Source organism: Ochlerotatus camptorhynchus, unplaced genomic scaffold (genome assembly GCF_037179485.1).
Source record: "Ochlerotatus camptorhynchus isolate MF236.1 unplaced genomic scaffold, CSIRO-AGI_Acam_v1.1 ptg000317l, whole genome shotgun sequence".
In the NCBI taxonomy this organism is placed as follows: domain Eukaryota; kingdom Metazoa; phylum Arthropoda; class Insecta; order Diptera; family Culicidae; genus Ochlerotatus; species Ochlerotatus camptorhynchus.
Genome location: NW_027040805.1, coordinates 707628 through 733491, shown reverse-complemented (window position 1 = coordinate 733491; position 25864 = coordinate 707628). Strand labels below are relative to the sequence as shown.

The 25864-nt window shown below is 39.4% G+C and overlaps 1 protein-coding gene across 1 annotated transcript in view; it reads left to right on the top strand.

Moving 5' to 3' along the window:
- LOC135707765 (multiple epidermal growth factor-like domains protein 6) overlaps positions 1-25864 on the top strand; it is a 76234-nt gene that overhangs the window by 3924 nt on the left and 46446 nt on the right. The window contains exons 2-3 of the mRNA XM_065229646.1: positions 12178-12949; positions 24237-24998. Of these exons, the coding sequence (XP_065085718.1) occupies positions 12178-12949; positions 24237-24998 (1534 nt within the window). The remainder of the gene's footprint in view (positions 1-12177; positions 12950-24236; positions 24999-25864) is intronic.

Sequence of the window (25864 nt, the reverse complement as noted above, 5' to 3'; positions counted from 1 at the left end):
TAGCTCGTATTCATAATCTTTAAGAGATCGAGAATTCCAATTTAAAATATTTAATGATTTAAAATCGATTGCAGAACTTTAAAGTCATGACATTATTGTTCGCAAATTTTACTCCAGTTTGAATAGCATCAAACATGGAGTTAGATTTAGGCATATCAGAAATCATTTCAATTAATAATTTCTCAAAAAAATCCATTTTAGGAGCAGTAATGCTTCCTAAGTCAAAATTTTAAAAATTTCCGTTAGAAATACGTTGGTTAGTATTTTGATTTCTACCCATTTCAATAGGAGCATAGGTAGCTCCATTAACTCGCTGAACATTGTTAGCAGCGAGGGAAGTAGGTATAGATGAAGAATATGAAGCAGGGGTGATATTTGTACCTACGGGTACGAATGTAGAATTTGTTCCTCGCTAACCGCTGTTAACAGCAGAGGAATTTATACCTGGTCGTTAACGTGGAGCGTTTCCTACATGTAGCTTTGAACGAGATTGTAGGATCGCTTGATTTGTATTTGTGAATTTCACCACAATTTGAACATTTAATTTGTTTAGGATCTTCCTTCACAGGACAGTCGTCCTTTGCGTGAGAGGAATCTCCACAATTCATGCATTTAGCTGACATGTAGCAATTTTTTGTTCCGTGACACCATCCCCAGCACTTACGGCACTGGGTGAGGTTTTGGAAATTTCCTCCAGTCTTCCTGAAGTGTTCCCACTTCACTCGAATATTAAGCATAAGGCTAGCTTTTTCCAAGGCCTTAAGGTTGTTTCGTTCACTAGACTTGAAGTGAACTAAATAAAAATCATTATAAATCCCGTTGCGCGAATCGCCAGAACGGGATTTCATTTTCATTTTGATTACTTGGAGTGGCACAACTCCAAGTAATTTTGCCAGTTCATCTTTGATCTGATCCAAGGATTCACCACCGAGCAGTCCTTTCATGACAACCTTGAACACACGTTCAGTTTTGGTGTCGTAAGTAAAAAAATTGTGCTGCTTCTCAATAAGGGGCTGTCCATAAACTACGTAGACAGTTTAGGGGGGGGGGGGGGTTGACAATTATCCACGGCCCATACAATTTTTAATTTTTTTGTATGGACAATTGTCTACGCAGGGGGAGGGGGGGGGTCAAGAATCCCCAAAAACTGTCTACGTAGTTTATGAACAGGCCCTAAGATACTTGAGAAGACATTTAAATCCGTCCAAGGTTTCAGCCAATACACGGCATTCACCCCGACGTCCAATTTGTAGTGAAAACTTAAAGTTCAAAAGTTCCATGCGAAGAGCATGGAAATCGGAAGTGGTTATCACAATAGGGGGAATCTTTTCCTTCTTGGCATTAAGCCGGGAAAGTTTACTAGATTTTTTCCTGGATGATGGATCATTCTCATCATCCTTGAGCAAATCAAATTGATTGCTCAAATTAATTTCATCAGGAGGGGGATCAAGAGATTTCCCTTTTCTTTTGCGCCATGGCAGCAGTAAATTTTGTATCCAAATCGACTTCCAAGCAGATTACTATAAGAATCTGAAGGATCGAAGAGGAATTTTCCAAATCGATATCCAAGAAGGATTACCTCAGGTTGAGTCCAAACAAGGATCGAAGAGGAATAAGAGTCAAACAATGTAGAAAAATTTACAGGTATATTGAGCACTGAAAAGTGTTTAAATTTGTTGTAGTTTTAGGTAGTAGTAGCACTTCCTTCAACAAAAAGCAAATAGATCCGCACGGCAAGAGAGCACGATGCGGACTGATAACATCATTTGATTTTCTCTAGTGTATGTTTAACGTTTATATGACGAACATACCCAACAAACAATTCAAAGTCACAAATAAGCATACACATTGAATAAATGCTGTATAACAATGTACAATGCTGAATAAAACAGGATGTCGAATTATGTGCTGAAAAAAGCTCATTGAGATCGATAGATGTGCCTTTATTCCACCGTTTGCTCTGATATGATTAATTTACTTATTAAAAGCTTTATAAACGTTGACTCTCTTCCTGATTCAGAACCAGAAGTTTGATCTAATAACAATCTGAATAAGTGTAATTTGTACATACATTGTCGCTTTAATTCGACTGTTTTCAATTGAATTAATAAAATGCTTTATTAGACGTCCAATAAATGTTTTTTAGCCCCATTATTAGATTTCATTGCATTGCTAAACAATATAACTGAATAATTGTGAATACAGTCAGCAAAATAGCTCTTATACCACCATGTTTTAATTTCATGCTTTGTAAATGCTTTACAAACGGCGTATTCATTCATTATTCCACAACACTGCTTCAGGCTAACAACAAAACGAAATTGGTAGCATAGTGGTTACCGTTTCCACTCTCCAAGTAGAAGGTCACGAGTTCAATCCCAACCTCAACCCTTTTTTATTTATTTATTTTCAACGCCTTATTAATTTAAATCGTAATCATAGATTGTATCACTCACGACAACCAATTCATAGATCTATCGAAAAGAATAGCATCCTTTCCATCGAAATGAGAGAGAGAGAGAGAGAGGTAACGTTGGTCTCATGTTAAACAACTATGAATGAGTTAATCATTCTCACATCTCCTTGAACTAGCTAGAGTTACGGCTAGGACTGCTAATATGTATTCAGATTCAAGCTTTTATTGCTTATTTAGCTGCCCATATGATGTATTCTAGGATAGGTCAGATGGCAAGGCAAGCGGCTTTTGATCGGAAGGTCATGGTTCGAATCCCATCTAACGACATGTGTGTATGTATGTATGTATGTATATAATAAATTTTCTAGTATCTGGTGCGTGCTTCGACAGAAATAATGACACCAACAAATAATCACCAAACAAGAACAACCCTGCTCTGTCCCGTTCTTATTTTCGGAATAATTATCTCGTAGTTAAGTAATCGTTTAATAAATGTATAATATAGTGTCTAATTAAACATTATTTCACATGAGAATCAAGCGTCTACTACTACACCTTTATACCATCGCTGTTTAAGAAAGTAATGGTGTCTAATAAACGCTAAATAATTTAAAATTTGATCGAATAAGCTCTGTTATAACTTTCGTAGTCGAATAATAGCTTCTCGACATACCTTATTCAACACCAAATATTTCGATGTTGTGGTTGAATAAATTCTCCAGATTTGTGTGAACAAAGCCTGAACAGAAGTTATTATTAAAAATAGTACAACGATTATTAAGCATGAAGTGGAATAAAATCGTCAAGAAGTCGTTTCTTCAGTAGGCAATTGTTTGTTGGGTATGGCTTGGTATGTGGTACATCTTTACTACGATGGAAGTGATTCGTATATTTTTCCTTCCTTTCCAGCTTAGGTTCAAATAGCTAAATCTATTGATCTACACAGCAAAAAAATAATTGTGATATCACGTCAAAGTGGATGCACTACAATCATGTCGAAAATATGGTGTAATATTACTTGCTAAAAAGGTCAAAATTATCATTAATACAATGCATGAACTAACATTACGCTGCTTTTACTGCATTTGTTTATTTATGTGGTCATAAAAATTACATGAAATTTTCGACATGATTGTAGTGCATCCACTTTGATGTGATATCAAAATTATTTTTTTGCTGTGTAGACTGAATACTTTCAGCCTATCGATAGTGGAATAGCGTAGGATCCACATTGTAAAGATTCCCTATTTTCATCTTTTCTACAGGCTGGAGTTGTTGTTTGAACCATTTAGTTAATCAATTTAATTTATCTGTATAACAATTACACTGGAGTCGCTTTTTACGCGGGTGATACGTCCCGCGTAAAAAAAACCGCGTAAATTCCGGAATCCGCGTAAAAAAAACCGCGTAAATTCCGAAATCCGCGTAAAAAAAACCGCGTAAAAAAAGACCGTGTAAGAAAAAACCGCGTAAAAAGCGATATACCGCCAATTCTGAAATCCGCGTAAAAAAAACCAAAATCCGCGTAAAAAAAAAACCGCGTAAATTCCGGAATCCGCGTAAAAAAAAACCGCGTAAATTCCGAAATCCCCGTAAAAAAAACCGCGTAAAAAAAACCGTGTAAAAAAAACCGCGTAAAAAGCAACTCCAGTGTATTCACAAACATTCTTCCAGGTTAATTCAAGAATAGTTTGATGATGATAAATCTTCCTAATATTCACATTACAGTTACACACTAAAAAAATCTGAATTTTACTGGTGATGTAAACATCCATGCATGCAAAAATTCATGCATGTAAATTTCCTTTTCACGTAAACTAGCAGCTTGCAAGAAATGTTGCAAACAAAGGTGGAAAGTTGCATACAATATATGGAATATTGCATGACATGTCACATAAATATACACGATTTATAATGTAAATATGTATGATTTATGACGCTCCATTTATGTGCATCATAGTAACGGAAATTTACACTACTTTTTTTTAGCTGTGTATGACCCGATCCCCTCTCCGCGCATCAGACTGTTATTTTTCAGTAACTCCACATCATTGTGATTTCATATCTTCCTCCTCAGTGGCACCGGTGGTGTAGTGGTAAGCGTGATTACCTCTCACCCAGGAGGCCTGGGTTCAATCCCAGTCGGCGCCGCCGGGATGTTCTGAGGCATAACATCTCTGATCACGGCTTCCTTTGGAAGGGGAGTAAAGCCGTTGGTCCTCGGTTCATGAGTTGATGGGTGCCAGGTGTGGGAGCTGTGCCTCCCTGGCGTCGGTAGCATTGGTGCTCAGCACGGAAAGAAGATCGACGGAAAACAAACCAAAGAAAAAAAAAATCCTCCTTCAAGATGGTTGTTTAAGATATACACATACTTTGATAGCTAACAAAATGGGGTCGTGGCTGTATAATTATTCTCGTTTTTCAGCCTTCATTAAGACTGGATCTATTGATTTAAATTATTTAAGTTTTCTTCCAGCTCTTCGATAACGGAACATCATTAGATTCAAGCTTGCAAATGCTCATTACAGCTAAAATGCCATTTTTCGGTTTATGAAGCTATGAAATATTTTAATGTTAATTCTTATTAACAAGATGCAAGAAGAGAAGGAAAAATTTGAATGCGACACACAAAACCTGTAAACTCAGCTTTGGGAGGGTCACAATAGCGATTAGCTGTAACGATGAGCAACGCGATGAGCGAGCAATCAGCGATCCTAAAATCGCTGGTTGTGACCTTCTGAAAGCAAAATTGACAAAATTGTATATGTCATACCCAAACTTTACCACCTATTATTGCTTCTTACAAATAAAAATTATCATTATAGTGTCTGATAGGTTCATAATTTCATCCTGGTTTTGTCTGTTGATTTGATTTGTTTGAATTGGTTTTCAGCTCTTTGTTGTTGGCAGTCGCGGGCGCTCAATTTTGCTCATGCTCATGCTCTGAGTTTATTTTTAGCTATTCGATGATGGAACGTTTATTTAGGCTTCAGGCAAATCCAAGTATAATGCATGATAACACTGATTCATTTAAAACCATGGTCGCATCACTTACTAACAAAATCTCCTTTCGTGTGTCTTTTGTTGGGGTGCAGAGGTAAACACGGCCCACAAACAACAAAGGTCACTCTAATATTCATTCCCTACTCCCACCTGATTGCAAGGACGCGGCCGGCGCCGTTATTGATCTACAAAATATGGAGTCACTGAAACTTGTACAATAAGAATGGACGGTCACTCCCAGCTCGATTCAGTTGATTCATTGTACAATTTCACTGATTCTGAACAATCACCGAGCAGCAACCATTGATATGTGCAGTCAGTCTAAGCTTAGCTAAGCTTATCTAATCTAAGAAATGCTCCTCGTGGTTATACGCGAAATTCACATCAAGATTGATCACTTGCATAGGAAATCAATTTGGTAAGGAAGCTATTCTCGCTGGTATCTGGTTTCAACCAGTCAAATTTTTGCACGAAGTTCTCAAAAACCTTTTTTTTGTACTCATTCAGAAGTTCTAGTTATGAAACTAGAAAAAATCGATCGACAAATATCAAATTGGTGGACCCCTACAAGCAAATCTGGAGAACTTAGTCAGCTACTAACACTTCTTCTTCTTCTTATTCGCATTTCAAACTTATTGCTTAACGCATATTAGCTTATTGCGTGCTCTCAACTTAGTGTTCTAAATGCACTTCCACAGTTATTAATTGAGAGCTTTCGATGCCAATTACCAATGCATGAATTTGTATATTGTGTGGCAAGCACAATGATACTCTATGCCCAGGGAAGTCGAGAAAATTTCCAACCTGCAAGATTCCCTCGAACGGACCGGGAATCGAACCCGCCGCCTCCGGCTTGGTAATACCGTGCCTCTACTGACTAGGCTATGAGGCCCCCAGCTACTAACACACTATTTTTATTTCGCTGGAAACCAGCAAAACTTTGCTGGATTTTACCGAGCTGGAAATCCTGCAATCCCTCCAGCAAAATAATCTGACATAAAAATGACAGAACTTTACTGTAGAACCAGCAAAATTTGCTGGTTGTTCAGTAATACAGAAGAGGAATTTATTTTGCTGTTTGATCAGCAAAATTAGTAAAGTATTATTTTGAGAAACTATCAAAGTAATTGTAATTCAAACTTAATTTATTTCACACTTTAGCATCATAGCTGTATTTCAAATTATGTAGCGATAAATTCATGGAAATCGAAGAAATAGTATCAAAAACGATGAATGTAAACGCCGACCATTATCCACTTCTTCCTGCAAATAAATAAAAAGGAAGTCACATTATAGATGCACTGTTATAACGGATATTTGTATGCAAATTAACCTTTAATAATGATGGAAAATCACATTACAAAACAAAACACAAAACTAGTATCAAACAATCAAAATAAATCAACTTGCGATAAAGAATCCACTTACGAAATTGCAATCTATTTGACAGTTCCCGCATTTTACCGATCATCCAGCAAACAAACATGTTTGCTGGATTCACAGTAAATCTTAATTTTGCTGGACTCTGTTCAGCAATTCGTTTTGCTGGAAGGTTGATTCAAAATTTGGTGTGTATGGCTGTTTTTTTTTTTTTTTTTATAATTCGTTTATTTTTCCAGGCTCATTTGCTGTAGCTTTGCGGAGCCGATATTCATTGTTTAAATAACAAAATTACTTAAAACTAACGTTAGTAAAGCGGAGGCCGATTACTCGCGGCTATCTCGAGGTTAGGGGTAACAAATTGTAACAAATGGATGGCAGGGTAGGGATTGTGAACACAAGGTTTGGAGAGCAATGTGCTCTTGATCTCGAACTAGGCGACACTCTGATGAAAAAGACAAACATGGGGGTACACCGATGGGCAACTAACAACTTGGGAGAACACAAGATGACACTAACTACTAAATCCTGAAATCTATCCGTTTTAAAAACACATAAATTAAATTCAAATAGTCGAGGTCTCGGCTCGCCAAGACATCTCTAACGGGTATCGCGGGTTGTTTTCCTCGGGCCCTGAGGGATATGGATAACTCAGATCTGGCAACACGGTGTAAGGTACATGACCAAACAACGTGCTCGATATCGTGATAACCACTGCCACACGCACATAAATTGCTGCCTGAGAGCCCAATTCGATAGAAATGCGAGTCTAACGAGCAGTGATTGGACATAAGCCTTGATATAACGCGTATAAAGTCGCGGCTCATGTCCAACCCTTTGAACCATGGCTTGTTCGACACCTGAGGGAGAATAGAATGTAACCATCTTCCCAATTCACCATCATTCCATTTTTGTTGCCAACTGATGAGGACTTGCTGACGAGCAATGGAGAAAAATTCGTTGAAGGCGATTTGTCGCTCAAAAATATCGCCTTCCATAGCGCCCACCTTAGCCAATGAGTCCGCTTTCTCATTGCCCGGAATTGAGCAATGAGATGGGACCCAAGCTAAGGTGATAGTATAGGAGCAGTTAGATAAAGCACTCAGTTTAGATCGTATTTCAGGCAGGAAATACGAGGAGTGCTTCATCGGCCTCATTGAACGAATAGCCTCCAATGAGCTAAGACTATCCGTAAAAATAAAATAATGGTCAGACGGTAGTGAGGCGATTCGCTCTACTGCGTAAAATATAGCTGCGAGTTCCGCAACGTATACTGAGCATGGTTTCTGCAGTTTATAAGAGGCGCTATGAAATTGATTAAATACACCAAATCCAGTGGAAGCATTTATGGTTGACCCATCTGTGAAAAATCTTTTATCGTTACTTACATGGTGGTACTTGATTGCGAAAATTGAGGGAACAACCATCGACCGATGGTGATCTGGTATTCCATGGATTTCTTGCATCATGGTCAGATCAAAATTTACAGAGGAACTATAGAAGGCTTGAAAGCAATCACGATTGGAGATTAATGAAGAAGGACCAACCTCCAGCGTCATGTACTCATAGTACAAACTCATGAATCTTGTTTGAGGATTTCTGTCGAGTAGCTTCTCAAAATTTTCTATTACCAATGGGTTCATTACTTCACAACGGATAAGAAACCGGAAGGACAGTTCCGCGAAACGATCTGTCAGTGGGAGAACACCCGCGAGTACTTCGAGGCTCATCGTATGCGTCGAGTGCATACAGCCAAGCGCGATTCGGAGGCAACGGTATTGAACCCGTTGCAGCTTCAAGATATGTGTTTTTGCCGCGGATTGAAAGCAGAAGCTACCGTACTCTAGAACCGACAAGATGGTTGTTCGATACAACCTGATCAGATCTTCCGGGTGTGCTCCCCACCAAGTTCCAGTAATTGTACGAAGAAAATTAATTCTTTGCTGGCATTTTTGTTTCAGATACGCAATATGTTTTCCCCATGTGCATTTGGAATCGAACCAGACACCTAAATACTTAAAAGAAATACTTTGAGTGATTGTTTTACCCATTAGCTGAAGCTGTAACTGTGCAGGATGGTGCTTCCTAGAAAAAACAACCAACTCAGTTTTCTCCGGAGAGAATTCGATACCCAGCTTCAAAGCCCAAGTAGACAAGTTGTCTAAGGTATCTTGCAATGGTCCTTGCAGGTCCAGTGCACTTGGCCCTATAACAGACACAACGCCGTCATCTGCAAGCTGCCTTAGCGAGCAATTTTCATCAAGACAACCATCAATGTCTTTGACATAAAAATTATAAAGAAGGGGGCTTAAACATGAGCCCTGGGGGAGACCCATGTAACTAATTCGTGAAGTTGTCGAGTTTCCATGAGAAAAGCTCATATATTTCTCAGACAACAAGTGGCTCAAATAGTTGTTCATAATTGGTGAAAGCCCACTATCGTGGAGTTTATCCGAAAGGACATCGATACAAACAGAATCAAAAGCCCCCTTAATGTCCAAGAAAACTGAACCCATTTGCTGTTTTTGCGCATAGGCCAGTTGAATTTCAGTTGAAAGCAACGCAAGACAGTCGCTCGTTCCTTTGCCTCTCCGAAATCCAAATTGCGTATCTGAAAGTAAACCATTCGACTCGACCCATTTGTCTAGACGAAAAAGAATCATTTTCTCCAACAATTTCCGTATACAGGACAGCATCGCGATGGGACGGTACGAGTTATAATCCGACGCGGGTTTACCGGGTTTTCGAATGGCGATAACTCTTACTTGCCTCCAATCATCCGGAACAATGTTGTGCTCCAGAAATTGATTGAATAAGTTCAACAAGCGTCTCTTCGCGACGTCTGGGAGATTTTTGAGCAAGTTAAACTTGATTCTATCCATTCCTGGAGCTGAGTTGTTACATGAGAGGAGAGCAAGTGAGAATTCCACCATCGAAAACGGAGAATCTATTTCGTTATTACCCGACGGACGATCACGAACGTTGGTTTGAACCGGCACCGAATCCGGGCAAACTTTCCGCGCGAAGCTGAATATCCAACTGTCTGAGTACTCCTTGTCTTCGTTGACCGGTGATGACGCGTTTCGCATTCTCCTGCCGACATTCCAGAGTGTTCTCATGGAAGTCTCTCGCGACAAACCATCGACGAACCGACGCCAGTAACCGCGTTTCTTGGCTTTAATCAAGCCCTTGAAAGTTTTCTCGAGGTCGGTGTACCGCTCGAAATCCCCGACCTTACCGTGTTTGCGGAAGCGTTTAAACGCGGCGGACTTCTCGCTGTTCGCGTTGGTGCAATCCTTATCCCACCACGGAGTGAGAGGTCGTCTGCGAATGGAAACACCCGGAACGCGTTTCGTCTGTGCTTGAAGAGCGCAGTCAACGATAAGTCGCGATAAAAAGGAGTACTCATCCAGCGGAGGGAGTATCTCAACCGATTCAATACCACCGAGAACCGTGGCCGCAAATTTTTTCCAGTCGATGTTTTTCGTGAGGTCGTACGCGATGTCAACCGAGCGAGTGGAAGATGAACCATTGGTAATAGAAATTTTGATTGGCAAATGATCACTACCGTAGGGATCTTGGATTACTTTCCACGAGCAATCCAACGCTAGTGGACTCGAACAAAGTGAGAGGTCTAATCTGCTTACTCTTGCTGGAGGTTTGGCTACTCGTGTTGCTTCCCCGGTGTTCAGAATTGTCATTTTGAAGATGTCGCACATGTCGTATATCAAGGTTGAGCGGTTGTCGTCGTACAGTTCCCCCCAGCCTGTACCGTGAGAGTTAAAATCTCCTAAGATCAACCGAGGCTCAGATAAAACTGAGCAGATATCTGAGAGACCTTGGCGAGAAATCGCAGTTCTCGGAGGAAAATATACTGAGGCAATACTGAGGCTTTTACCTCGAATATTTACCTGACACGCGACAACTTCAATGCCTGTCACGGAAGGCAGATCGATTCTATAAAAGGAATGGAGCTTATTAATCCCTAGAAGCACCCCTCCATACGAATCTGCTCGATCAAGGCGAATAATGTTAAAATCGTGGAAAGGGAGATCGGTGTCTGAAGAAAGCCATGTTTCACAAAGAGCAAATGCGTCACAAAGTGAGTTGTGAACTAAAAATTTTAATGCGTCAAGTTTCGGTATAAGACTTCTGCAGTTCCACTGAAGAAGAGAGATCATATCTCCGACCTCATTCGGAAAATTATCCATCAAAAGATATGATCGATGCAAGGAAGGACCACCTAGAAGCTAGTTGCTTCAAAAGAGTTTTCACAAGTGGAAGCACTAAATTAATAATGTTCCTAGTTGAGTCAGAGACGTTGAATATATTGAAGATGCTCTCCACAATTCCAGAAAACGTGAACATGGCATCATGTTCTTGCTGGTTATTTAGCTGATTTTCTGGCTGAAAAACTGGGATATCTGGGGTTTTAGATGATCCCGGAAGTGGCGGAAAGTCTTTGTTAAAATTACAAACTTGAAATCCCGGTGGTGGGGGTTTTGCTACATTTCCGCTACCTCTTAAATTTGTCAAGGTAGGTTGAGAGTCCGTACGAGAGGCCTTACGAGGTTTTTGGGTGACGTTTGTTTTGGACCGCTTCCTCGTGTTGCCGTTAAAGACAAAAGGACTACTCTCACCAACCTCTGAGTCAGAGCCCTGATCATCATCTGGCAGGAGGTGGAATGTGTTGTTGCTTTTTGGAGTGGTTTGGGAAGATGAAGCGGTCGTTTTCAAAATTTCTGCTAGTGTATGGCTGTTGGGACGGTTGTGACAAGCTCTTATTGCATATCCATTTACGCTTCTATACTGTTGCTATTCTACTGTTTAGTTGTGTGTGTACTTCAAAGGCGCTTATTCAACCATTTTACGATCATCCACTGCTCAGCTTTATTTTGAAGCAGAGTTAAATATTGTCTACGTTTTTTGATGGAGGAATTTATTGATTTTATTTAGCTGAGAAATTAGTTATAAAGCACACCATCAAATTGTTACTCACTACACCACACCACCAGAACCTGAACTCGAACTCTAGACGACCGAATTATTGGCCAACCTCGTCATTACAACTTAGCTACGTCAACACATTGAACTGTCGTAAACAAATCTACATGGCCTTCTGCAACAAGATCGCTAAGTAGAAGCTTTATAATAGTGCACATGAATCACTTTTCTCGACTAGGTTGCTTCTGCCGATTGAATTCTAGTTCCGTGTTCATATCTTTTTGTTTTGACATTGTGTCAAGTTCTCGTGAAATTTTGACAAAGATAATGTTTTGAGTGAACTATCTATTTTGGCGAAATCACAAAATCTGTATAAAAACCAGTTGTGCACAAAGGAGAAGTTAGTATCGGTTTGGTTTATTCTTGATTCATAGCAGCAGCGGTATATGTCCGTTGTAGTGAAATTGAATATGAAATTATTATTTCTAGTGATTGCCCTTTGCGGCGTCACTATCAGAGCGCAGGCCCCTTGCACTACAACGACATGTCTGATTAATTGCCCTCTGGACCCACGGTGCCCACCGTACAATCCTATCAAGGCAGTACTGCTTCCACATACCATCTGTGCGAAATTCTTGAAATGTCACGACGGTCGTGCCTGTACATACGACTGCCCAGCTGGACTACACTTCAACAGCGTCAAGATGGCCTGCGATTGGCCTCAACATGCTTGCTGTGATCCATCTGTTCCCTGCATGCCTGACCCATGCGGTCCAGGAAGTGGTTGTGACGGATCACAACCACCACCGCCACCACCACCGCCACCACCACCACCACCACCACCACCACCACCACCACCACCAGGACCATGCCCACCAATAATCTGTCCTACCCCAACACCACCTTGCAGCGGAGGAGGAAACAACTGTGACAACTGTGATCCAAACCCACTATGTCCACTATTTAACCCACCGAAGCCATTACTTCTCCGCCACAACAATTGTTCCAAGTACTACAAGTGTGAAACCGGAAGAGCGTGTGAAATGATGTGCCCTCCAGGACTGCATTTCAATGTTGCTAAACAAGTGTGTGATTGGCCGTGGTTTGCATGCTGCGATCCGACTATGGAATGCAGACCAAACCCCTGTGATACCAACGAATGTCCACCATCCAATATGCCACCAACCTGTATCGCCGGATGGAACTGCTAGAATTATGGTTTATAATAATCTATCATCATAATAAACGCTTGCGTTTGGAAGTATTCAACTAACATCTTTTCTTTCTTTCGCTGTATTATAGAGACTTTCAGCCCTTAGCTGGTTCGTCTCTTTTCAACTAAAATTGCGACGATGATTTCCAAGTAGAGTTAGCTCCACATCGTCGCACTCCACTTCACCCGTAATTGGCCATTTCAAGGTGTAATCGAAGGCAACATATCAAAAAGACTGGCAACTTTGCCTGAATCTGAGCGACAAACACAGTAGCACTGTGCTCGAGTGAAGGTGGAAGCAACGCATAGATAAATGAGCAAATACAGAAACCTCTCTTCTTGGGATGGATACTTTGCTATCCAATTCATTCGGAGTATTTACCTTTGAGCGGCAGATGACGCGATTGTGCCTGTATCATACCGGTCGTTTGAGAAAATGGAAGAGTCTTCAAGATATGTTGTGTTCGGTGTTATGCAAATATTGTGACATACACCGTATTTTTACTCATAAGCATAGAATTTAATATTAATAATAAGTAATAAGTATTTTTATTTATTTGTGTACCGTTCATTTTAAAACCATAGCGGTTGTACAACCAGATTGAAGAGAGTATTGGCCCCATAGGACTCCATGTAACGGTGGTATATAACTTTTTCGTGGTGCACTACGTTGTAAAATCTACCACCGAACTGAACCCTAGTTCTGACTGCTTCAAACTAACATAACAGGATTTTTCAGTAACGAAAGGAACACAACTTAGTCCTTGTTACTTTTTATGTCTAGTTAAATAAGCCGTGTTGAGAAAATATTAAAAAATCTATTCTCAATCTCTCCCATGATCACGCATGATTTTCGTGGATAAATATCAACGGCATCGTGATCAGAGATTGTATGGCTCAGAAAAATCCCGACGGCGCCAACTGGGATTCAAACCAGGCCCTTTGGAGTGAAAGGCAGTCACGCTTACCACTACACCACCGGCACCGCTAATACATTAATTTGTCTCACATTTGTAAACCCCCCTTCCTCTAAGAGTGTGACGTATTTAATGGATCTCCTCCAAGCATCCGCTACTATTGTCATCAGAGTTAGAGCGCACTTCTTCCGACACTATGTATAACGTATAGAACGAGAGTAAAATAGATTTTTGCTAGTATGTTTATCCAGTTTTCAGCTGTATCGACGACAATATCAAGCTAAAAAAATCACCAGCTACGATTATTACCAAACTGGGGTAAGTATGAGTTTAAAGGTTTTTACTTTACACCCGAACGCAGCAATAACTTCGTGCCTGGCATGGGTGAAGCTGAACACGGTAATCCCAAAAATCTCTTTTATGACTATAAAGTAAGCATTTTTGAAAGAAAACGGGACTACCCATAAAATGACTAAAATTTTACACATTTATGAGAAATTCTAGAATAAAAATTAATAAAATTTATGCATTTATGAGTAACAGATACTCATAAAAGGTTTAAAAAATACACACATTTTAGGTGTAGTCCAGTTTTAGTCGAATATGCACACTTTATAGTCAAAATTGAGTCCTTTATTGTCATTTTTGCGTATTTTGCGGTTTCCGTGCACAGCTAAAAAAGCTCTTTCTAAAAAAACGACGATCAACGGAATTGCGTCATTTTAGCGACTGCAATTTCGAATATGACATTTCGTAACGGTTGATCAGTTACGTTTTTACAATTAGGTGTTTCATGCTGCTTCTGATAGCACTCACAACTAGAGGGCGAGCACTAGGCGCTTCATACAAAGGTGAAACACAAAGAAGAAGTGTTAGTTTGTTGACGAAAATGAACAATGAGCATTTCGTATGGTAAGTTTTGCTATAAAAAATGCTCTTCGTGGTTATACAAAGAAAAAAAAAGTTGTTGAATATTACATCCAAACAGCTGCACAGAGATCATTCCGCCGGTTGTGTAATATTACGTTGTACGATGTACATCGATTTTGCGAACAAAATTACATCCATTGATGTAATATTGTATCTGCTTTTTGCTATTACATCATTATTTCATACATCAGCTTGAATTACGTTGATCGATATTACATTTGTTTTTGCTGTGTAGGAAAAAAGTATCGTAGTTGGTAGTACCGCCATCTGTGGCGCGCATAGTCAATTCCCTTGCGTTTGACGTTTACACACTACCGCCATCTGTTCAGTATACTACCCACCACAGTGTACTCAACAGATGGCGGTAATGTTTTAGCGATGATCTTTTACGGTGAGAAATATTCAATGTGTTATGTCTGTTTGTCTGTGGTAAAACAATCCTTTGCGAAACATGTATGTAAACAAACTTTGATAGAGTCATGCGGGCTCGAGCACTCCTGGCTCAGAGCTTTTGGCGGGAATCAACTGAGAAAAAGCAAACCAGTTTTAAACTTCAGAAAATTTTCAAGCAGTTTCCCATTGGCTTGCAAAATAAAATTGGTCGACTCCGCAGTACCCAGGGTGTTTACATCTGTGCGGATTTACTCGCGCTAGTGTACTCGCCAACTAGCACGAATTGCAGTTGCTCCTGAAATTTCATGCTGGTACACGCAAACCAAAAATCTATTACAATGAATGTTAGTTCCGTTTCCTATCATCCTCTGTTTATGAAAATCACAACGAATGTTAGAAATTGACCATGCAGGCGATGTAATGGTTTTTTGTCTTTTTGACGTAGGACTACGTCTTTGATTTCTATATGGGGGTACACTTTGTGAAAACCGAAAATGGAACATGTAACAAATTAAGAAAGATTTTGAACGTTATTAACTCAGCTGCCCCTGGTCCAATTTCAATAATTTTATCACCAATCGATCAGAAATATGGCTACGCATCGATAACATTGCTTCCGAATGTTGATTCCCGACAAGAAACTATTGAAAAACTTGTAAATGTCCAGCATTGTTCAAAAGCGTCGAATTAACTAACAAATCCACCAATTACCTACATGCATATGTTGCTTCCCCAGCACAGTCGTCAGAGTGTAGTAAGTAGACGAAACAAGTCGAAGTGGCATTCGCCTCCGATCCTCGGGCGCGTACGAATAGGGAGGATGGTAATATTTTGCACACTCATCGCCATATTCAGAACCAAACGCAAAGTTCTTCAAGATAACCACCATCCGTGGTCTGGCTCGCCGTGGCGGTGTTCCTGGAAAATGAGGTCCGTGGTGCTGTCACCTACACTAAACACGCCATCAAGCTTACACAAGTAAAGAGTTGGAATAGAATTTATCTGTGCTTGTTTGTCCATATTCATACACAAGCCCCCAACGACCACACAAAATGCTCTCCAGAGTTGTAATCTTGTAACCAAACTTGGAAGCAGGGGTACAAGTGATTTTGATTGATTCTCTTAATCAACTTTCTCTTTGAAAAAGATTACTACAAATTTGGTACGCCTACAATTAAAAACCGGAAAGAGTTGAGATAATAGATAATTGATCAATTAAAAGAATAAAATGCTCTTCATATTTATTCCTTCCACTAGCGGTCCTACGTCAAGCTTCCGTTCGTGCCCCTAGGCACAGACCCTTCTAGTTTTTTTTATTTCGTGTTCTACCTATACTTTCGACTATACCAGTAAGCTTGTAGAACGACGCACATTGTAGAACATTGTAGAACGACGCACACGCTTGCCTCGAATCTCTCCAGCAGAAAAAGCATACGATGTCGAGTATGCGAGAAAACGAGCGCTTCATGTTTGCTTTTAGGCTATCCATATTCAGAAGCATAGAGAGAGCAGTGGAGAAATCACAGGTCTGATAATCGCAACGTTTGTGGTTCGAGTCCATTCGGCAATCTGTTTCCTATTTTTACGACATAACTAATTTACCTCACTAATACACTCTACATTTTTCGGTCTCCAATTTTCTTGCATTAGACCGCAGCTAGGTATATCGCATCTTCGGTTCATGCGGTGTCCACTAACATCCTCTGATGATGAATCCCACATAATTGTAAGCGAATCTTACAATTACAACGCCACCACAGGGTCCATCAAGACGATCAATTCTATAAATGAAATAATTTGCGTCCCTATTAACCTTATGGTCAGGTTTAAGGAACGTTTCAGTTATAACTGCAACATGCTCGTTCTGAACTCTCGAAAACTTAAATAGCTCGTATTCATAATCTTTAAGAGATCGAGCATTCCAATTTAAAATATTTAATGATTTAAAATCGATTGCAGAACTTTAAAGTCATGACATTATTGTTCGCAAATTTTACTCCAGTTTGAATAGCATCAAACATGGAGTTAGATTTAGGCATATCAGAAATCATTTCAATTAATAATTTCTCAAAAAAATCCATTTTAGGAGCAGTAATGCTTCCTAAGTCAAAATTTTAAAAATTTCCGTTAGAAATACGTTGGTTAGTATTTTGATTTCTACCCATTTCAATAGGAGCATAGGTAGCTCCATTAACTCGCTGAACATTGTTAGCAGCGAGGGAAGTAGGTATAGATGAAGAATATGAAGCAGGGGTGATATTTGTACCTACGGGTACGAATGTAGAATTTGTTCCTCGCTAACCGCTGTTAACAGCAGAGGAATTTATACCTGGTCGTTAACGTGGAGCGTTTCCTACATGTAGCTTTGAACGAGATTGTAGGATCGCTTGATTTGTATTTGTGAATTTCACCACAATTTGAACATTTAATTTGTTTAGGATCTTCCTTCACAGGACAGTCGTCCTTTGCGTGAGAGGAATCTCCACAATTCATGCATTTAGCTGACATGTAGCAATTTTTTGTTCCGTGACACCATCCCCAGCACTTACGGCACTGGGTGAGGTTTTGGAAATTTCCTCCAGTCTTCCTGAAGTGTTCCCACTTCACTCGAATATTAAGCATAAGGCTAGCTTTTTCCAAGGCCTTAAGGTTGTTTCGTTCACTAGACTTGAAGTGAACTAAATAAAAATCATTATAAATCCCGTTGCGCGAATCGCCAGAACGGGATTTCATTTTCATTTTGATTACTTGGAGTGGCACAACTCCAAGTAATTTTGCCAGTTCATCTTTGATCTGATCCAAGGATTCACCACCGAGCAGTCCTTTCATGACAACCTTGAACACACGTTCAGTTTTGGTGTCGTAAGTAAAAAAATTGTGCTGCTTCTCAATAAGGGGCTGTCCATAAACTACGTAGACAGTTTAGGGGGGGGGGGGGTTGACAATTATCCACGGCCCATACAATTTTTAATTTTTTTGTATGGACAATTGTCTACGCAGGGGGAGGGGGGGGGTCAAGAATCCCCAAAAACTGTCTACGTAGTTTATGAACAGGCCCTAAGATACTTGAGAAGACATTTAAATCCGTCCAAGGTTTCAGCCAATACACGGCATTCACCCCGACGTCCAATTTGTAGTGAAAACTTAAAGTTCAAAAGTTCCATGCGAAGAGCATGGAAATCGGAAGTGGTTATCACAATAGGGGGAATCTTTTCCTTCTTGGCATTAAGCCGGGAAAGTTTACTAGATTTTTTCCTGGATGATGGATCATTCTCATCATCCTTGAGCAAATCAAATTGATTGCTCAAATTAATTTCATCAGGAGGGGGATCAAGAGATTTCCCTTTTCTTTTGCGCCATGGCAGCAGTAAATTTTGTATCCAAATCGACTTCCAAGCAGATTACTATAAGAATCTGAAGGATCGAAGAGGAATTTTCCAAATCGATATCCAAGAAGGATTACCTCAGGTTGAGTCCAAACAAGGATCGAAGAGGAATAAGAGTCAAACAATGTAGAAAAATTTACAGGTATATTGAGCACTGAAAAGTGTTTAAATTTGTTGTAGTTTTAGGTAGTAGTAGCACTTCCTTCAACAAAAAGCAAATAGATCCGCACGGCAAGAGAGCACGATGCGGACTGATAACATCATTTGATTTTCTCTAGTGTATGTTTAACGTTTATATGACGAACATACCCAACAAACAATTCAAAGTCACAAATAAGCATACACATTGAATAAATGCTGTATAACAATGTACAATGCTGAATAAAACAGGATGTCGAATTATGTGCTGAAAAAAGCTCATTGAGATCGATAGATGTTCCTTTATTCCACCGTTTGCTCTGATATGATTAATTTACTTATTAAAAGCTTTATAAACGTTGACTCTCTTCCTGATTCAGAACCAGAAGTTTGATCTAATAACAATCTGAATAAGTGTAATTTGTACATACATTGTCGCTTTAATTCGACTGTTTTCAATTGAATTAATAAAATGCTTTATTAGACGTCCAATAAATGTTTTCTAGCCCCATTATTAGATTTCATTGCATTGCTAAACAATATAACTGAATAATTGTGAATACAGTCAGCAAAATAGCTCTTATACCACCATGTTTTAATTTCATGCTTTGTAAATGCTTTACAAACGGCGTATTCATTCATTATTCGACAACACTGCTTCAGGCTAACAACAAAACGAAATTGGTAGCATAGTGGTTACCGTTTCCACTCTCCAAGTAGAAGGTCACGAGTTCAATCCCAACCTCAACCCTTTTTTATTTATTTATTTTCAACGCCTTATTAATTTAAATCGTAATCATAGATTGTATCACTCACGACAACCAATTCATAGATCTATCGAAAAGAATAGCATCCTTTCCATCGAAATGAGAGAGAGAGAGAGAGGTAACGTTGGTCTCATGTTAAACAACTATGAATGAGTTAATCATTCTCACATCTCCTTGAACTAGCTAGAGTTACGGCTAGGACTGCTAATATGTATTCAGATTCAAGCTTTTATTGCTTATTTAGCTGCCCATATGATGTATTCTAGGATAGGTCAGATGGCAAGGCAAGCGGCTTTTGATCGGAAGGTCATGGTTCGAATCCCATCTAACGACATGTGTGTATGTATGTATGTATGTATATAATAAATTTTCTAGTATCTGGTGCGTGCTTCGACAGAAATAATGACACCAACAAATAATCACCAAACAAGAACAACCCTGCTCTGTCCCGTTCTTATTTTCGGAATAATTATCTCGTAGTTAAGTAATCGTTTAATAAATGTATAATATAGTGTCTAATTAAACATTATTTCACATGAGAATCAAGCGTCTACTACTACACCTTTATACCATCGCTGTTTAAGAAAGTAATGGTGTCTAATAAACGCTAAATAATTAAAAATTTGATCGAATAAGCTCTGTTATAACTTTCGTAGTCGAATAATAGCTTCTCGACATACCTTATTCAACACCAAATATTTCGATGTTGTGGTTGAATAAATTCTCCAGATTTGTGTGAACAAAGCCTGAACAGAAGTTATTATTAAAAATAGTACAACGATTATTAAGCATGAAGTGGAATAAAATCGTCAAGAAGTCGTTTCTTCAATAGGCAATTGTTTGTTGGGTATGGCTTGGTATGTGGTACATCTTTACTACGATGGAAGTGATTCGTATATTTTTCCTTCCTTTCCAGCTTAGGTTCAAATAGCTAAATCTATTGATCTAGACTGAATACTTTCAGCCTATCGATAGTGGAATAGCGTAGGATCCACATTGTAAAGATTCCCTATTTTCATCTTTTCTACAGGCTGGAGTTGTTGTTTGAACCATTTAGTTAATCAATTTAATTTATCTGTATAACAATTATTCACAAACATTCTTCCAGGTTAATTCAAGAACAGTTTGATGATGATAAATCTTCCTAATATTCACATTACAGTTATGACCCGATCCTGTCAGCCTCTCCACATAATTGTTATTTCATATCTTCCTCCTCAGCGGCGCCGGTGGTGTAGTGGTAAGCGTGATTACCTCTCACCCCAGGAGGCCTGGGTTCAATTTCAGTCGGCGCCGCCGGGATGTTCTGAGGCATAACATCTCTGATCACGCCTTCCTTTGGAAGGGGAGTAAAGCCGTTGGTCCTCGGTTCATGAGTTGATGGGTGCCAGGTGTGGGAGCTGTGCCTCCCTGGCGTCGGTAGCATTGGTGCTCAGCACGGAAAGAAGATCGACGGAAAACAAATCAAAGAAAAAAACATATCTTCCTCCTTCAAGATGGATGTTTAAGATATACACATACTTTGATAGCTGACAAAATGGGGTCGTGGCTGTATAATTATTCTCGTTTTTCAGCCTTCATTAAGACTGGATCTATTGATTTAAATTATTTAAGTTTTCTTCCAGCTCTTCGATAACGGAACATCATTAGATTCAAGCTTGCAAATGCTCATTACAGCTAAAATGCCATTTTTCGGTTTATGAAGCTATGAAATATTTTAATGTTAATTCTTATTTACAAGATGCAAGAAGAGAATGAAAAAATTGAATACGACACACAAAACCTGTAAACTTAGCTTTGGGAGGGTCACAATAGCGATTAGCTGTAACGATGAGCGAGCAATCAACGATCCTAAAATCACTGGTTGTGACCTTCTGAAAGCAAAATTGACAAAATTGTATATGTCATACCCAAACTTTACCACCTATTATTGCTTCTTACAAATAAAAATTATCATTATAGTGTCTGATAGGTTCATAATTTCATCCTGGTTTTGTCTGTTGATTTGATTTGTTTGAATTGGTTTTCAGCTCTTTGTTGTTGGCAGTCGCGGGCGCTCAATTTTGCTCATGCTCATGCTCTGAGTTTATTTTTAGCTATTCGATGATGGAACGTTTATTTAGGCTTCAGGCAAATCCAAGTATAATGCATGATAACACTGATTCATTTAAAACCATGGTCGCATCACTTACTAACAAAATCTCCTTTCGTGTGTCTTTTGTTGGGGTGCAGAGGTAAACACGGCCCACAAACAACAAAGGTCACTCTAATATTCATTCCCTACTCCCACCTGATTGCAAGGACGCGGCCGGCGCCGTTATTGATTTACAAAATATGGAGTCACTGAAACTTGTACAATAAGAATGGACGGTCACTCCCAGCTCGATTCAGTTGATTCATTGTACAATTTCACTGATTCTGAACAATCACGGAGTAGCAACCATTGATATGTGCAGTCAGTCTAAACTAAGCTAAGCTAATCTAAGAAATGCTCCTCGTGGTTATACACGAAATTCACATCAAGATTGATCACTTGCGTAGGAAATCAATTTGGTAAGGAAGCAATTCTCGCTGGTATCTGGTTTCAACCAGTCAAATTTTTGCACGAAGTTCTCAAAAACCTTTTTTTTGTACTCATTCAGAAGTTCTAGTTATGACACTAGAAAAATCGATCGACAAAGATCAAATTGGTGGACCCCTACAAGCAAATCTGGAGAACTTAGTCAGCTACTAACACACTATTTTTATTTCGCTGGAAACCAGCAAAACTTTGCTGGATTTTGCCGAGCTGGAAATCCAGCAATCCCTCCAGCAAAAAAATATTGCTGGATAACCAGCAAAATAATCTGACATAAAAATGACAGAACTTTACTGTAGAACCAGCAAAATTTGCTGGTTGTTCAGTAATACAGAAGAGGAATTTATTTTGCTGTTTGATCAGCAAAATTAGTAAAGTATTATTTTGAGAAAAAATCAAAGTAATTGTAATTCAAACTTAATTTATTTCACACTTTAGCATCATAGCTGTATTTCAAATTATGTAGCGATAAATTCAGCGAAATCGAAGAAATATTATCAAAAACGATGAATGTAAACGCCGACCATTATCCACTTCTTCCTGCAAATAAATAAAAAGGAAGTCACATTATAGATGCACTGTTATAACGGATATTTGTATACAAATTAACCTTTAATAATGATGGAAAATCACATTAAATAGCAAAACATTAAATAACAAAACTAGTATCAAACAATCAAAATAAATCAACTTGCGATAAAGAATCCACTTACGAAATTGCAATCTATTTGACAGTTCCCGCATTTTACCGATCATCCAGCAAACAAACATGTTTGCTGGATTCACAGTAAATCTTAATTTTGCTGGACTCTGTTAAGCAATTCGTTTTGCTGGAAGGTTGATTCAAAATTTGGTGTGTATGGCTGTTGGGACGGTTGTGACAAGCTCTTATTGCATATCCATTTACGCTTCTATACTGCTGCTATTCTACTGTTTAGTAGGGTGTTTCATTTTGAAAAAAGTGATGAATTTTTGATAGGCCACCCTCCAGTTCGATTCATAGCCCCAAAATATGAACCTGTGCAAAAAATGGTAAAGATTGATGAAGGTTTAGAGGTCGCGCCAATGATTTGGATTTTGTATGGAGATTTTGGTGAATTAGTATGGGAAATTATTGATTTTCGTTTACATTGCTCTAACTTTGGTTGTAGTTGTCCAAACGTTGAAAAATAAAAATATGTGGTTGTCATGACAATGATCAACAAGCCTGTTGTTGTTGCGATGAAATTGGCGTTGTTGCCTTGTACATATTCATCTGTCAATTTACCCTATTTTGCCATTTTTTCACATTTTTATAATTCTTGATACGCTGCAAAACTGAGCGTAGCAACTGTAGGCTTTTTGTTTATTGCCATAGCAATAACATACTAAATTTTTTCGACATTTGGACAAGTAGAAGCAAAGTTATAGCGATATAAGCGATTTTTTAAATTCTTCCATAGTAATTCCCATACAAATTTCAAATCATTGGCGCGACCTCTAAACCTTCATCAATCTTTACCAATTTTTGCACAGGTTCATATTTTGGGGCTATGAATCGAACTGGAGGGTGGCCCATCAGAAATTCATCACTTTTTTCAGAATGAAGCACCCTACTGTTTAGTTGTGTGTGTACTTCAAAGGCGCTTATTCAACCATTTTACGATCATCCACTACTCAGCTTTATTTTGAAGCAGAGTTAAATATTGTCTACGTTTTTTGATGGAGGAATTTATTGATTTTATTTAGCTGCGAAATTAGTTATACAGCACACCATCATATTGTTACCCACTACACCCCACACCAGAACCTGAACTCGAACTCTAGACGACCGAATTGGCCAACCTCGTCTGTACAACTTAGCTACGTCAACACTTTGAACTGACGTAAACAAATCTACATGGCCTTCTGCAGCAAGATTGCTAAGTAGAAGCTTTATAATAGTGCACATGAATCACTTTTCTCGACTAGGTTGCTTCTGCCGATTGAATTCTAGTTCCGTGTTCATATCTTTTTGTTTTGACATTGTGTCAAGTTCTCGTGAAATTTTGACAAAGATAATGTTTTGAGTGAACTATCTATTTTGGCGAAATCACAAAACCTGTATAAAAACCAGTGGTGCACAAAGGAGAAGTTAGTATCGGTTTGGTTTATTCTTGATTCATAGCAGTAGCGGTATATGTCCGTTGTAGTGAAATTGAATATGAAATTGTTGTGTCTAGTGATTGCCCTTTGCGGCGTCACTATCAGAGCGCAGGCCCCTTGCACTACAACGACATGTCTGATTAATTGCCCTCTGGACCCACGGTGCCCACCGTACAATCCTATCAAGGCAGTGCTTATTCCACATACCATCTGTGCGAAATTCTTGAAATGTCACAACGGTCGTGCCTGTACATACGACTGCCCAGCTGGACTACACTTCAACCGCGTCAAGATGGCCTGCGATTGGCCTCAACAGGCTTGCTGTGATCCATCTGTTCCCTGCATGCCTGACCCATGCGGTCCAGGAACTGGTTGTCCCGGACCACAACCACCACCGCCACCACCACCGCCACCACCACCGCCACCACCACCACCACCACCACCACCACCACCACCACCACCAGGACCATGCCCACCAATAATCTGTCCTACCCCAACACCACCTTGCAGCGGAGGAGGAAACAACTGTAACAACTGTGATCCAAACCCACTATGTCCACTATTTAACCCACCGAAGCCATTACTTCTCCGCCACAACAATTGTTCCAAGTACTACAAGTGTGAAACCGGAAGAGCGTGTGAAATGATGTGCCCTCCAGGACTGCATTTCAATGTTGCTAAACAAGTGTGTGATTGGCCGTGGTTTGCATGCTGCGATCCGACTATGGAATGCAGACCAAACCCCTGTGATACCAACGAATGTCCACCATCCAATATGCCACCAACCTGTATCGCCGGATGGAACTGCTAGAATTATGGTTCATAATAATCTATCATCATAATAAACGCTTGCGTTTGGAAGTATTCAACTAACATCTTTTCTTTCTTTCGCTGTATTATAGAGACTTTCAGCCCTTAGCTGGTTCGTCTCTTTTCAACTAAAATTGCGACGATGATTTCCAAGTAGAGTTAGCTCCACATCGTCGCACTCCACTTCACCCGTAATTGGCCATTTCAAGGTGTAATCGAAGGCAACATATCAAAAAGACTGGCAACTTTGCCTGAATCTGAGCGACTGACACAGTAGCACTGTGCTTGAGCGAAGGTGGAAGCAACGCATAGATAAATGAGCAAATACAGAAACCTCTCTTCTTGGGATGGATACTTTTAGCGAATTCGTTTATTATTCAGTTCCAACCAGGATCGGGTATCAAGATTGGGTCTGCTTGTTTTCTAGCAAACGTCAGTTTGATCGTTTGTTTTTAAAACCTGGCACGGGTCGAGGTTCGCACTGATAAAACGTTCGGGTTCGCACGGGTTGGAACTGGTTCCAACCCCGATAATAAACGAATTCGCTATTTGCTATCCAATTCATTCAGAGTATTTACCTTTGAGCGGCAGATGACGCGATTGTGCCTGTATCATACCGGTCGTTTGAGAAAATGGAAGAGTCTTCAAGATATGTTGTCTTCGGTGTTATGCAAATATTGTGACATACACCGTATTTTTACTCATAAGCATAGAATTTAATATGAATAGACTAACTGAACAGTATTTTTATTTATTTGTGTATCGTTCATTTTAAAACCATAGCGGTTGTACAACCAGATTGCAATGAGTATTGGCCCCATAAGACTCCATGTAACGGTGGTATATCACTTTTTCGTGGTGCACT